The 15348-nt window shown below is 36.5% G+C and overlaps 1 protein-coding gene across 6 annotated transcripts; it reads left to right on the forward strand.

Moving 5' to 3' along the window:
• The first annotated feature begins 2887 nt into the window (after window positions 1-2887).
• LOC132030074 (probable methyltransferase PMT21) lies at window positions 2888-7732 on the forward strand. Of its 6 annotated transcripts, none has more exons than XM_059419549.1 (8): window positions 2888-3023; window positions 4580-4881; window positions 4972-5120; window positions 5220-5415; window positions 5913-6123; window positions 6207-6882; window positions 6993-7070; window positions 7177-7732. In XM_059419549.1, exons 2-8 carry the CDS (start codon window positions 4606-4608, stop codon window positions 7391-7393), a joined length of 1803 nt encoding a protein of 600 aa, XP_059275532.1. In that variant the 5' UTR covers window positions 2888-3023; window positions 4580-4605; the 3' UTR covers window positions 7394-7732. The 6 variants fall into 6 exon arrangements, with proteins under 6 accessions (XP_059275532.1, XP_059275529.1, XP_059275530.1 ...); XM_059419546.1 differs by lacking the exon at window positions 2888-3023 and adding an exon at window positions 3198-3395; XM_059419547.1 differs by lacking the exon at window positions 2888-3023 and adding an exon at window positions 3800-3949.
• Window positions 7733-15348: the final 7616 nt, after the last annotated feature.

A 15348-nucleotide genomic window follows, 5' to 3' on the forward strand; every position in this document is an offset into this window, starting at 1 on the left:
TCTCTGATTTCATCTCATGAGATGAAATCCCAAATCATTCAAAAAGACATGATTTGGGATTTGAAATCATGATTTCAAAAAATATAAATGTAAAATTTGACCGGTATTTTTATATTTTGTAAAAAAAAAACCCATAAGTTAGTAGATATATTTACCAATCATGTTTACCAACCATTTGTATTAAATATTAATCTGCAAGTTGGTAAAATATATTTACCAATCATGTGAGAGGATTATATTAAAGAGTAGTTACATTACTATTCATGTTAAATTTTTCTTTTTATTGAACTAAAGTTTGATCAATTGATGCTGTATTTTTTAGAAAGGCCTTCTAGTAACGTATTAATTTTATTATGAACTACAGTCAGACCTCTCTATAACGGCACCCGCATATAACAACACCTCTTTATAACAACTAACTTTTTTCGGAACCAATTTTTTATGTTATATTTTACTTCTCTATAACAGCATTTCACCTATAATAGCAAAAGCCAACTTTATAACAGTACGCTCTTTGTAAAATTACCCCCCATATAACAGCTATCTGCTTTTTATGGTAATATAATAATTAACTATCTTTATAAAAATGGAATATCTATGATTACCAATAATAAGTGTAGAGATTTTGACCATATATTTGATAATTTAATACACTATTACAACAAAAAATATTATATGAATATATATATATATTTTCATCATTAAACGATTTTTCTTCGTTATACAAAGTGTGATTAAGCTTAGAATTTGACAATTAAAAATGAAAATCAGATTTTACGCATCTTTTTTGCCTATAACAGCGAAATATTATTTAAATGTCAATGCTGTTATATGTGTATAACAGCTGAAAAATTTCAGACCCAACGATGCTGTTATAAAGAGGTTTGACTGTATGATTTACTCATTTGGTAAGATTGTATAAGAATTGGGAAATTTTTTATGGTTTTCACAACTTGTGGGGTTTTTATGATTATAAAAAAAACTGCAACTTAAGAAATCCAAATTGCATGTCCAAATATGATTTCATCTCATGATTTCATCTCATCCAAACGGCTCCTAGGAATGTAACTAATAGGAATGTAACTAATTTGGATTCAGTCGAGTAAGCTTACTACAACAACGATAATATACCCAGTATAATTTTACAAGTGAGATTTGGGGAGGATAAAATGTACCGCATTTTACCCTTACCTTTGTGGGGTAGAGAAGTTATTTTCTATAGGCACAGTCAAGTAGGCTTACTAAAAGGATAAAATGCTATGTAGCAATAGGTTCTAAGGTTTTGAATTTAAAACTGAATTCTATAATTAAGAGTCAAAGAATTCTAATCCTACCAAAGTGATGGTGAATGCCTAGCAATTTCTATTCCACCATATAATATACCACACATTTCTAAGTCATCTTATACTAGTGATACACAGTGATTTGTTCTATTGTCTTGTAGGATGTACGAATATGATAACACTAAAAGAGAAGCATTTTTGTGGGCATAAATTCATCACCAAGATGCAGAATCAATGCGGCATTTCAATAAAAATGATAAACTGATAATAAGCAATTGACGTGTTGGATAGAAGAAGATATTAGATAAGTTTTTTGTGTTAAAAAGATTAATATGTCCTTAAAAGTAATTATGAAAAATATAAATTAAAATGTATCTTTATAGGAGAATTACAAAATCAATATGGAATAGAGAGGGAGTTAGAGTTTGATTTAGGCAAGATATTTTTTATTTGAAAAAAGTATTAGGGATGAATGGTAAGAAATCTTGATTAACCCGAAAAAGTTTTGGCCTATGAGCACTTTGGTATTCGCCAAACATGTAAATAGATCTAAAAGTACATACTGAACTAATTTAGCTTGTAAGCATACACAAATACCCTCTAAACATCATGAAAGTTAGAATTTAGATTAATTAGTCACAGATCACAAGAATATTATAACATTAATGTGGTGGAACTCTAATTTCTTCATTATTAATTAAATTATATGTACAATTTATTGGAAAACCTCTACCTATTGTAAGTTCTCTTGAAAAGAGGCATGTGTAATTCGTATGCTAGACTTGTTTTTGCACAACTATGTCTAGAGGCGGAGCTAGGTTAGGCTGAGGGGATTCATCCGAACCCCTTTGGGCAAAAAGTTACACTATATATATAAGGTTAATTTTTTTTTTTTAATGTTTATATAATAGATGTTGAATTCCCTTGGTGTCTTCGTGTTTACTTCTTTGTATTTTTAAACCCCTTAGCAAAAATCCTGGCTCCGCCACCGACTATGTCAGATTAAAATGTTTATCTTTGTGAGACTAATTAATTCTTTTGCTCATTTGTGTTAGGGTTTTGGTCAGATTTTCTTAACATATTTGAGTTTTACTTTTCTCTAGAAGGAAAGTCAAAGTATAACCATAATCGTTTTACTTTTCCTGAAAGAAAAATATAATTCTCTTCCATATTTATCTAGTACTTTTCTTGGAGGAAAAGATTTTGGACCTCTATAAATTGAAGAATCCTTCTCATATGACACAACATAATAACATCCACAATGTATTCATTAAAGAGTTTTGTTTAGGGGGAGATTATTCTCCCATTAGAGTTTATGCTTCTTTATATTAGTTTTTCAATATGTAGATCACTTGATCAATTATATTATAATATTATGTATTTTTAGTATATTTTATTTATTGTTGATTTATCGTCGTTCAATGTTTGCAATTATAAGCTTTCGCATCACGCCCTGTTATTTCGATCCAATAATTTGGCCTGTTTTTATTACTTTAATAATACTAGTCTAAATTTCTACCAAAGGAAATAAAAAAGAAAAAAGAGAAGTCAGCGCTTACATCGTGCGTGAGAATCATTTTCAGTGGTAGAAATCACTCATTTTTTACCGTTTACCTGATCAAGAATTCACCCAGAAAGATAACAAAGCCATTAATATTATTTTTGTTGATATACATAGACAAGGAACAGAGATAAAGAAAGGGAGAGAAGAAGAATGGAAGGGACCATCATGATGAAGAGGTAACATAATTTTAATTACTTCCAAAGAGAATAAAGAAGACAGCTAGACAATTATAACCAGAACGAAAGAACCACGAACCATCACATTCTACTATTTTTTTTAATCCTTATTTTTCCCACAAAATAAATCTTAAAGCATTGTTTTTTTCATCCTTCTTCTCTTTATTTTTTGTATACATATATGTGAGAGGTTTACATATATTTCACTCCATTCTTCTCCTCCTCTTCCTTAAGGTCCATATTTCTGGACCCAATAATCTTTCTTGAAATACATTTTTGGATAAGATTTTTAAGCACAGTGTGAGAGGAGAAATTTTGGGTTTTTAACATTTGTCTGATATATAATTGTATCAGACACGTAATATATTAGAGGTACTGTGCTTTTTTTTTTTTTTCCTTCTGATCTTTCAATATTGATGTGCATTTCTTTTCATGTAAAAGCTGAATTATCTAGGTGTGGTACTTTTGGGTACTATCATTTTTTTTATGTCAGATCTTTTTCAGATCCTGGCATTGTGTCTTTACTGTCTCTTTCACATTTATAATCTTGATTTGTGGATGCTAATTGGCTTGTTTTCACCATTTGGTTTTGTATGATTTTGTCAGAAAAGAACTTTTTTTGTTTTGTTTTCTTGAATCAACATGAATGATACAGTATTATGCAAGATTTGGTTTTAGCGGAATGAAATGACAATAAAGATGGAATCTTTTTGTCATTTTGAACTCTACTTCAGGGATTTTTGCATTTAATATATTTTTAACTCTGTCGGCAAGTTTATTTTGGGTATAAATATCAACCCCATAATCTTTATTTCACTAAGTTTTTCAACCACATAAATATCTACATGAGAAATATCAACTGATTGGCCAACCATTAAGTTTTCTTGGAATTATTATTCTTGCTGGATTTTTTGTCATAGACAGTTGTGAGTGATGTGCTTTCCTTCATTTTTTTGTTTCCTTTTTGCTTTTACACAGTTCAAGTTAGATCCAAATGCATTGTTTTGGTTTCATAATTCTTCTTTTGGTTTGCCGACTTTAGAGGCCATGGAGGGCCCTCATTAGGACAGCTGAATTTGATAAATCTATGGGGGCCCTTTGTCATGTGGAAAGTATTAAGATGATATGACTTGTAAAAGTCTAATAAAGTGTCCCTTAGTATAAGTCTTAGCAGATCTCATGGTTTTCAATAGTTAGTTATTATTGCCTGACTCTGACCTTTAGATCTGTAATGGTACTATGCTTTACCAAGAACTGTGATTGCCCCTTTTAGAAAAGACCCTATATTTGGTGGTTATTTGATGCATTATTCTTGATTTTGGGATTGTGAGTTTTCCAGTAGTAAAGGTAGTGGAATACTGTATTCTTAGTTGTGACTCTATTCTATTCTGTTCTATTCCACTTAAGTATTCATGCTGCAACATTTACTTTCTGATTGATGCTTCTCAAAAGAAGCTAGGATTGTAAGCATTTTCAAGTGTGTTTTTTTCACTAAGATTTAGTATTAATTGAAGAGGTTGAAATGATTTACCAGGTTTGTTTTGCTTCTTATGCAGGTAAGTAATCGATAAAAAGTTACACCATGAAGCACAATAAAGATAAAGATGGAAAACCATATCCACCAAATAAAAATTCATTGAAAGTTCAAGTGGCACTAATGGTTGTGGTGCTCTGTGGGTTATCATTCTATCTTGGAGGAATATTTTGCTCTGAAAAGGAGACATATGTGACTAAGGAGGTTAACAGGGAAGATGAAACTCCTAGTGAGAATGCTAATGGTCCTGTACAAACCAAAGCCGTTTCCTTTACTGAATGCAGTGCTGATTATCAAGACTATACCCCATGCACAGATCCAAGGGTATTTTCTCTTGACTAGTCTAGTTCTTTTTAACTTCATTTCTTTTGAGGTGTAATCAATCATGTGAATTATATATTGTTGATATTGCAGAGATGGAAGAAGTACGGTCTTCATCGCCTTACTTTCATGGAACGACATTGCCCTCCTAATTTTGAAAGGAAGGAATGCTTGGTCCCCCCACCAGATGGCTATAAAGTGCCAATTAGATGGCCAAAGAGCAAAAATGAATGTTGGTACAGGTATTACTTATGTTCCTTCTCTGTTTGTCTATGTCCTGTTGTTGGATCCGTTCATACCATCGCGTTTTGCTAATTTTTGCTGCTCCGATCTGGCATCAGGAATGTTCCGTATGATTGGATTAACAAACAAAAGTCCAATCAACATTGGCTCGTAAAAGAAGGGGAGAAGTTCATCTTTCCTGGTGGTGGCACTATGTTCCCCAATGGTGTTGGGAAATATGTTGATCTGATGGAAGATTTGATTCCACAGATGAAAGATGGCACCATCCGGACTGCCATTGATACGGGTTGTGGGGTGAGTGCCTATAAATTTTAGTTTGTTATATGGGAATTTTTAACTAGCATCATCGCTCGAGCCAAAGTGTTATTAATGCTTAAATACCTAAACGGCATCTTCTAATGGATATACATGAGCACCAGCTAATATAAGAAACAGCTGTTGGGATCAGATTGAGATTGGCACCAACTAAACTACTTCTTTTCCATTATGTTTTTGTCATAGATATTCACTTGATTTATCTCTGTATGTTCAGCTATCTTTAAGCATAAGGTCATAATTGTTCTGCTGTGTTTGCTTAATCCTACACAGCCACTAGCTGATCAATATTGTTTGTAATATCGCATCTTGTCTAATTACTTAATTATAAAACTTTATACTGTCTGATGTGTTTTCTCCTGTGTAATTTTGTTGAGATATATGATCTGGAATTCGTTTGTTTGAGGTGATGCGTAAGTGATTGATTGACATAAACTAGACATTCTAATTAATATATCTTTTTCTTCTTAATCTAGGTGGCAAGTTGGGGAGGTGATTTGCTAGAACGTGGAATTCTGACTGTATCTCTTGCCCCAAGAGATAATCATGAAGCTCAAGTTCAGTTTGCTCTGGAACGTGGAATTCCTGCAGTTCTGGGCATTATTTCCACGCAGCGTCTTCCTTTCCCCTCAAACTCTTTTGATATGGCTCATTGCTCAAGATGCCTAATTCCATGGACTGAATTCGGTAAGCAACATATTTAGAAAAGAAGTTATAATTTGAAATGCTTTATTAGGCTGCTTTTGTAAATCAGTCCTCTATGTTGGCAGGTGGAGTTTACCTTCTTGAAGTACATCGTATATTGCGGCCTGGAGGTTTCTGGGTCCTTTCTGGCCCACCAGTGAACTATGAGAACCGTTGGAGAGGATGGAATACCACCATTGAGGAGCAGAGATCAGATTACGAGAAGTTGCAAGATTTGCTAACTTCAATGTGCTTCAAACTATTCAACAAGAAGGACGACATTGCCGTGTGGCAGAAATTGACGGACAATAGCTGCTATAAGAAACTTGATAACCCTGACAACTACCCACCAAAATGCGATGATGGTACTGAACCTGATTCCGCATGGTACACTCCTCTAAGACCTTGTGTGGTCGTGCCAAATCCAGCTACTAAGAAACTTAAGTTGAATGCTCTAGCCAAATGGCCAGAAAGGTTGCATGTCGCACCAGAACGTGTTTCTGATGTTCGTGGAGGTAGCGAGGGTGCCTTCAAGCACGATGATAGTAAGTGGAAGGTGCGTGCGAAGCACTACAAGAAGTTGCTCCCTGCTATTGGAACTGAAAAGATCAGGAATGTGATGGACATGAACACCTTGTACGGAGGTTTCGCTGCTGCTCTGGTTGAGGATCCACTTTGGGTGATGAATGTGGTTTCCTCTTATGCTGCAAATACACTTCCCGTGGTCTACGACAGAGGTCTTATCGGGACGTTTCATGACTGGTAATTTGAATTTTCTTGAAAAATTGATGAATAAACTGCAAAGTTGATTCGTTTCTGAGTTTTTGTGATATCCACTTTTTATTTAAGTCTCTATGTTTGTCGTTCTATAGGTGTGAGGCCTTTTCAACCTATCCTCGAACATACGATCTCCTTCATCTTGACAATCTCTTCACTGCTGAAAGTCATAGGTAAGAACATTGTGCCTTTAAAGCTTAACTATGTTCCCACCAGTTAAATATAGTTTCTAAGCGAGCCAAAACTATGATCCTGACATCAGTTATGTGCGTCTTATAGATGTGAAATGAAGTACGTTCTGTTGGAAATGGATCGTATTTTGAGGCCCAATGGGTATGCAATTATCCGGGAATCCAGTTACTTCATAGATGCTGTTGCCGCGATGGCTAAGGGCATGAGATGGAGCTGTCGTAAAGAAGACACAGAATATGGCGTACAGAACGAGAAGATATTGATTTGCCAAAAGAAGCTTTGGTATTCAAAAGAGAGTTCATGATAAACATGGTAAACTATACAAGTTCTGATTAAATACCAGCCCATAGGAGAAAAGCTCCAGAGAATTATTTTTTCTATAGATTATAAGAAAATTGAGATGTTGAATTGAAGAATTTAGTCCAAAAAACAACCATGCCTGTACTAGTCTCTTAGTTCCATTTCATGCTATAATATTCTTTGTAACGTTCAAGTCTTGCCCTTGTTGGTTGTATTCCATCTTTCTTCCTTTCCCTTCTTAGAGCTGTTGAAAAGTGACAACACCACAGCCTCCTTATTTATGTATCTAATTAATCTGTTCCATTGTCAAGTTTTCATGAATGAAATGGTTAATATTCAAACATATCTTTTCTTGTTGGAGCCTTGGAGCTTGTGTTTGACTTTTAAGGTTCTTTGGCACTGAGTTCATTGTACTTCTGAAATTATGGGTTCGGATTTAATATTTGTTTGGAATTTTAGTGACCTTTTACATCTATATCTATTCTTCGTGTAAAAAATATTGGGTTCAGTTGAACCCATTGCACAAAGGCTGCGTCCATCTTTGGCTACTGCTGTTGTAAATGGAAATCATCTATAGTCCAAAGCGCTCTTTCATCTGGTTAGAGCATTATATGTATTCAGGCTAGGAGTGTCAGATGGGTGTGTTAGACTAAATTTGGGCCGGTCAAAATGTGTTGAATCAATAAATGGGCAGGTTAGTGATTACTTGGGGCTAATGGGTTGGACCGAAATGGGCTAAAAATGTATTGCGTCATGATCCGTCCAACTTGACCAAGGGTCCTTATTCTCGAAAAAACCAATTACTCTACTATTGTTCGTTTTGAGAATAAAGCAGTTTGTCCATATTTTTGAATCAGTTTATTCATCAAAGCATGAGTATCAGTCCATCACCATCTTTAATGACACTGAAATTGTTCTGCAAATGCTTAAAGATAATAGGACAACAAAAAGTTCAACACCATAATTATTGGATATAGAAGAAGAAAAAAACACCAGTTTTGAAATGATTCATCGTCTCCTTGTCACAAGTCAATTTACTAAAACCACACATTGCAAGTTATTACGTAACACTAAATTTAACTGGTGTTAACATCAAAATTCAAGAAAATGGTGCATAAAACAAACCAGAAATCAAATAGACATTAGAGTAGAAGAGACATAAACCAATTAAACAAAAAGTGCATAGCCACAACACTTCTTAGCAACGGTAAACCAACTGAACAGAAACCAAGTTTGCATACGCTCTATAAAGAATTGCCTTTAAAGAAAGAGAAGGCAAAACAGTTAAAGAGTGCTAATAGAAACCAACTAGGCCTACACTCCACTATGTATGGCAGGAAAAGGAATCAAAGAATTTTTCAAAACAAGAAGAGGCAACCAGGACAAATTACTAGGCAAGTAATTCAGAACATCTATTATAGAGGAGCATTGGAGCCCAGATTGGCCAAAAAGATTGGAGGAATTTAACTTTTATCCTTGACAGTCCTTTCATTTTGTTGTGTTACTGATGCTAGGAGGATAGATTAGACGGTTTCTTCTACGATTGGGCCATATGCTCAGTTCCAATTCTGTTTCTTTTTTTGGGCAAGTAAAAACATTTGGTCGGTCGCAAAAAATAGTTATCAAAAATGTATATCGTATGTAGATTATACATTAATATACAACAAAACACATCTGCTTGCTATTATTTTGGTGGGCGGTTATTTGCATCAATTTCTCTTCATTTTTTCCCTTTGCGCTGTACAAAGTTTACACTTGTTATTAAAGTTCTTTAATTACAAAAGAAAAAAATTTGTCCTTCGCTGGGGGTGGTCTTTAATTTTTGTCCCTCAAATTAGTGGTCTTTAATTTTTGGCCTCTGCCTTTGCAAATTCTGCCTCGCAAGGCAAAATTCTGCCTTGGGCCTTAAGACAGAATTTGCAAAGGTAGAAGACAAAAATTGAAGACCACCAATTTAAAGGGAAAAACTTAAAGACCACCAATTTAAAGGACAAAAATTAAAGACCACCCCAAATGAAGGACATCCGTGCATAAAAATAAAAAAAAAAGAAAAAAAAAGGGGCTTTCTTCCCATTTTTGCTCATTTGGTCCAAAGCGAAGTGTGTACTATTACATGCTCTAAACTTTTTACAAAAAATGCATACTTCACTTGGTCTCCCCTGTGGCTGTGCAACATATTGCCAATGGATTTTTAAGTTTTTCTTTCTTCTATTTTAATGAAATGCTTCTTCGTAGAAAATATGTTTTTCCCAGTAATTTTATGGTGTTTTGGTTGAAGTTCGAATAAAGAGTGATAAATGTAAATATTTTACTTGCACCAGCTTACACCCCGTATTAATTTTCTATGACTAAGCTAGCGCTTGGCCATAGATTCCCAAAAGAATTTTGAAAAATTTGATTTGGGTGAAAAGGAACACATCAGCCTAGAGGCAGAATAAGAATTTAAAGTTTCTGAATTCGGAATTCTAATAGTGGTTCTAAATTAATAATTTTTACATACTTAATGGAAATACAAATAGAGAGCTTGGACCAAAATTATTGAGTTCCGCCAAACTCGTAATCAAAGCGGTGCATGAAGAGTGGATAATGGGATCACAATCAATTATTAATGCAATATTTACATCAAACATTTTGGTCAAGATCTTGAAATTTGGTGAGACATGAGAACCACGGAGTAAGTTTTCTTGTCATTGGGCCTATTCAGATTTTTTGTAGGAGATACAAACAAGCAAGCCACGTTAATGCAAGTGGCCCCTTTGCTTTCAAGAGAAAACCCGCTAACCAGGGAGTGACGATTCTAATTATTCCTCATGGTGTATTACGGTTTTTCACCGAAGTGATTGCAGCAAAGAAATGACCACTTCACAAGTTTGAATTTATTATAGTTGATTGAAGCTTTCCTCTTTCGCTGTTAACTATTTGACAGACGGACGTGATCTCTGAGTATTAATCAATAATTCATATTACAAATGCCAAACATAACCCATCAAAGGTCGTAGCAAAACCCAAAGGGCAATTTGCACGATTGTCCTTATTCAGGGATGGTCTTTAATTTTTGTCTAAAAACTCCTTGTTTGGGTTCGAACCCCCGCTCTGTTAAAAATTAAAAAAAGTTCACAAGGTAGAGTTTGAATTCGCAAGACAGAGTTTCAAACTATACTAAGGTAGAGTTTTACCTTCAGGCATAAGGCAAAGGTAGAGGTTTGCTTTAAGGCAACTTTTTTTTTTTTTTTTTACTCAGCTGAAATTTTGCAAGCCTCTGCCTTAAGGCCTAACTTTTGCCCGAATAGGCTTAATTTCGGGTAAAAGTCAGGGCTTAAGGCAGAGGTTTGCCTTAAGGATTTTGGGTGGCCTTAATTTTGCCCAAATAGGCCTAATTTTGCTACAAACCTCTACCTTGAGAAATTTCTTTATTTTTAACTGAGGCGAGGTTCAAATCCAGAACCTTGGAGTATTAGGCATAGATCAAAAATTAAATACCACCAATTTGAGGGACAAAAATTAAAGACCAATGCCTTTGAAGGACGATCCACGCAAAAAATCGAAAAGTTAATGGACTTACATTCCCTACTTATCGTTGGGTGTTAATTGCACATTGTGGTCCAAATATATGTCCCGGTTTATTAAGTGGGCGTTTGGCCATAAAAATTATTCACTTTTTTCCGGATTTTTTTTAACTTTTTTTAATTTTAGCGTTTGGCCATAAATTATTATTTTTTTTTTCCGGAGTTGTATTCCGGAATACTGAAGACAAAAAAAAATTGTTTTTAAAAATTTTTCAACTTTTTTCACTTTTTTACACTACATTTCACCAAAAACTATGGCCAAACACAACTCCAACTCCAACTCCAACTTCAAAAATTCCAAAAAAAGTGAAAAAGTTTTTGGTATTTATGACCAAACGGGCAAATTTTGCAAATATACATGACGTGGCAAACCTTCTCTTTCTTCTCTCCTTCTCCTACTTTCTTATGTAATTTATTGCTCAAACTTAATTTATTTCAAGTGAGAATTAATTAATTTGCCGCATATATATCTCCTCGATTCTCTTTGCTCATTCCTCATTCCTCATTCCTCATTCCATGTTCTCATGGTTATACGTCTCTTGCTCGTTGCCGCATATTTGTAGCTTATGTATAAAACATGTGATCCCATTGCAAAAACATTTGAACTCGGGACTTTGCTTTATAAATGCAATTTTTGTTTTTCTTCTGGACGAATATGATGGTGAGATTTTTTCACGGAACGCGATTGGTTTCTAAGATCACTTTCGGTCCTAGGCTTTTTATTAGTCCTGGTAAAGCTTTCCACTTAGCTCAGAGGTTAGAGCATCGCATTTGTAATGCAATGGTCATTGGTTTGATTCCAATAGCTAGCTTTTCCCTATTGTTTTGTGTTTTAGTTTAATTTCTATATTTGGTAAATTTTAAATTAAACATAAAGAATTTAATTAGAGATATGAACAATTGAATTATCAATCCGATAATTTGTGAACAATTTAACAAGATAGGTAAATGAAGTAGGAACAAAGTCTTGCTAGTCCAGCAAAATTTGTGAACACTTAACAATATGGGTTTGCCAAAAAATTTGACAAGTAGAAAGAAGATAGTGTGAAGTCTTGCTAATCCAATAAAACTTGTGAACAACTGGATGATATGCAAGTTTTGCCTATCCACCAAAAATTTTGTTGCTCCCAAACGCATACGCAAGTATACGTGGTCGTACAAGTAATATAGGATTTAAAGTCCAGATATCGTATCCACAGGGACTTATGATTACTATTCACTAAATTTGTTACACCTCGGCCATTTCGTGACGTGGCTTCGTGAATGGACTGACGTCGGTCAAGGTGGACCCGAGACCTTCACGACAATAAGAGGGCAAGCGCAGCCTTAGTGTATAGACGATAAGGTTTTGAAGTTGTAGGATTCGGTGGAAACTAGATTCGTCAAAAAAGGAAGTAGAGTACATGTTATGTTGGGAAAGATTTCATGGTCATTGAACTAACAAATGTTTAACGAGGATTTAAGGACGAGTTATAAGGTCCATTAGATCGCTAACAAAGGGTTGCACGAGTATCAAGAAGGTTCCATAAGGATTCGAGATCAAACGAAGCAACGAGAACGAAATCGGAAAGACTGGGGATTAGACGGTCCAATATACGAACCGTATATTTTATACGGCCCGTATGTTTGGCCGTAGAACTCTTCCAGTGAAGAGGGAAAATTCTGGAGATTCTGGAAGGAACATACGATCCAATATACGGACCGTATAAATTATACGGACCGTATATTGTACCGTACATTCCGGGTCGGGTCCAAATTTTAATTTTATAAAGGCACGGTGTTTCCTTCTTTTTCTCATTTCCCACGATCCAAACCCTCTCCAAGCCTCTAGAATCCTCTCCATACTACATTAATACACACGTCAAGAAGGGAAATTAAAGGATCAAACACCAAAAGTTAGAAGAATCAAGGGTGTAAAGGCTTAGGGAAGTTGATAGAAGTTGGAAATCTTCTTGGTAGTCAGGAGTTCTTCTCGAAGTAGAATATTTTTATCCAAAGATCGTCTTCACGTAATCAAGGTGAGTATTGCAATCATTTTATGATATTATGGATGTTGTTGTGTTGTTTGGGAGCTGTTTAGTTATACGCGGAAAAGTTGTCGAAACAGACGAAATGCTGCCCAATTTTCGTTAGCCTTATCCGCTTTAGTTTAAACTTAAGTATGCCCTCAACAATCTAACCTTCGTACAAACCTTCTTATGTGTAGAATAGTAAGTCGGAAGGAGAGCTTTTAGTTGACGACGCTAAGGAGACACAAAGGTATGTGAGGCTATCCCCTTCTTCTTTCAAAAGCATGACCCTCATATGTTAATTTTATATATGTTATCCTCTATATGTTCACTCCCAGAAACGCCAAAGGCCTATAGTTCCTAAAGGATTTTACAATGGTTCTAAGTTTACCATTCTAAATGGTTTCCTAACGTATTTGAGTGGCTATAAAGCATATGGCCACTTGCCGCGGTCTTTAGCTATATTACATACGGCCCTAGGCTATAAAGCATATAGTTTCAGCTTATGTCTGAGCTATATTACATATGGCCGTAGGTTACGTCATGGAGCCCAGACACGATCTAATGATGATGACGTCATAATGCACTCGGAGGTTTACGACCTTATGTCACTTTCAGAGGCACACTTTTATTTGGGCTCTCGTGCGATGCTACGTATGTTATATATGCTATAGATGCAGCCTCCGATCGGTACCGCCTATTATGATATCATCCGGACGCGGATGGGACGCGGGCTATATGGATAATGGATCGGGCGTACGTTCCACGACAACATATGGATCGGGGCGCGTTCGTAGCAATATATGATATGATATGTTATGCGTATGCGCATGGTTTCGCCTTAAGAGGCAAGCAGTTACCAGTTATCTTTTCGCTTTTGCTTTGTCTTCTTGTGCTTCTGTTACTTTATGATATATGCCTTACATACTCAGTACATTGTTCGTACTGACATCCTTTTCTTTGGATGATGTGATCATGCCCACAGGTAGGCAGGGAGACGACCCCGCTTCCTAGAGTCGATCGACTTGTACCGAAACACTTCCGTTTAATCGGAGGTGCCGTCTTGATATATTCTTTTGTGTACATATTTGGATATGATGGGGTCTCGTCCCATCGTCATGACCCTAGAGTTCTAGTTAGAGGCGCGTAGATACTTGTATGTGGGTAGCGATTGTCGTTTGTGCCCTCGATGTATTTTACGTACATTATTCACCCCCACGTCATGAATGTTGATATATGTGGATATGTGTACATGTTTAGGAAGCTTATATGAGTTCAGGTTATATGAAGTTCACATGAATATGGGCTAAGATGATAATAGTATGATGTGCGGTGCTCGGTATCTAGCTCCGGGTACCCGTCGCGGCCCTCGAGGCGGGTCGTGATAAAAGTGGTATCAGAGTAGTTCGTCCTAGGATGTGTCTACGAGCGTGTCCAAGTAGAATCTTGTTTATGGGTGTGAAGCGCGCCACACTTATAAACGAGAGGGGCGGGACATCTAGGAATAACGACCGGCTTTCCTCATAGATCGTGCGGGTAGAGCTATAATGTAAGGTTTCCCTTATTCTAACTGTGCCTTATGATTTCAGCGATGCCGACAAGAAGGAAGAAAATTCGCACTATATTGGATGCCGCTGAAGAAGGCACCAGTCGAGGGCCTCCAGCTGAGTCGGGAGACGGCGAGGTGGAGAGTGTCACTCCCCCGCATACCGCTCCCGCTCCCATTCCCCTAGCGGCAGGGGAGCACGAGAGGGCTCCAGCTCCTCCCCCTATTGCTCCAGATCAGGACTTACGGGATGATGTTCGGTTCGACTCGGTGGTTGCCGCGCGGCCCGCCGGCAAAGTGTGGGTTCTAATGATGGGCGACCGATTGCCGAGCCGTGATTTTATAAGTTTAAATCCTCCGAAATTCTTCGGGTCGAAACCGGATGAAGACGCGCAGGCTTATTGATGAGATATTGAGGACGTTGAGGATTATCCATGCTTCGATGCGAGTCGGGTGGAGTTGGCTTCGTATGTAGACTCGGGACGTGGCTGTTTTGTGGTATAATAATTGGATTTCTTCAAGAGGGAAAAATACACCTCCTCCAAAATGGCAAGAATTTGTGGATGCTTTTATTCGGCATTATTTACCACCTGAGGTTCGACGGGCTCGTGCGGTAGTTCCCGAATCTTTAAACAAGGAAACATGAGTGCCGGGAGTACGGTCTCGGTTCGATTCATTGGCGAGATATCGCGTGCCATGGTAGCCGATATGGGAGACCGGCACAGGTTGTGAGAGGCTTGGGCCACGCTTATTTAAGGATTGCTTGACGACCTCGTTACTTTGTAAGGAATGGATATTTCGTGCGTTCAAGCGCGCTCGAGAACACGGAAAAACAACA

This window comes from Lycium ferocissimum, chromosome 9 (assembly GCF_029784015.1).
Source record: "Lycium ferocissimum isolate CSIRO_LF1 chromosome 9, AGI_CSIRO_Lferr_CH_V1, whole genome shotgun sequence".
In the NCBI taxonomy this organism is placed as follows: Eukaryota; Viridiplantae; Streptophyta; class Magnoliopsida; order Solanales; family Solanaceae; genus Lycium; species Lycium ferocissimum.

Excerpts from the sequence above, each read along its gene's own strand:
- LOC132030074 (XM_059419549.1), top strand. The coding sequence starts at position 4,606 with ATGAAGCACAATAAAGATAAAGATGGAAAACCATATCCACCAAATAAA. Across the intron at positions 5,416-5,912 it reads CCATTGATACGGGTTGTGGG|GTGGCAAGTTGGGGAGGTGA; the intron begins GTGAGTGCCTAT and ends TTCTTAATCTAG. Across the intron at positions 6,124-6,206 it reads AATTCCATGGACTGAATTCG|GTGGAGTTTACCTTCTTGAA; the intron begins GTAAGCAACATA and ends CTATGTTGGCAG.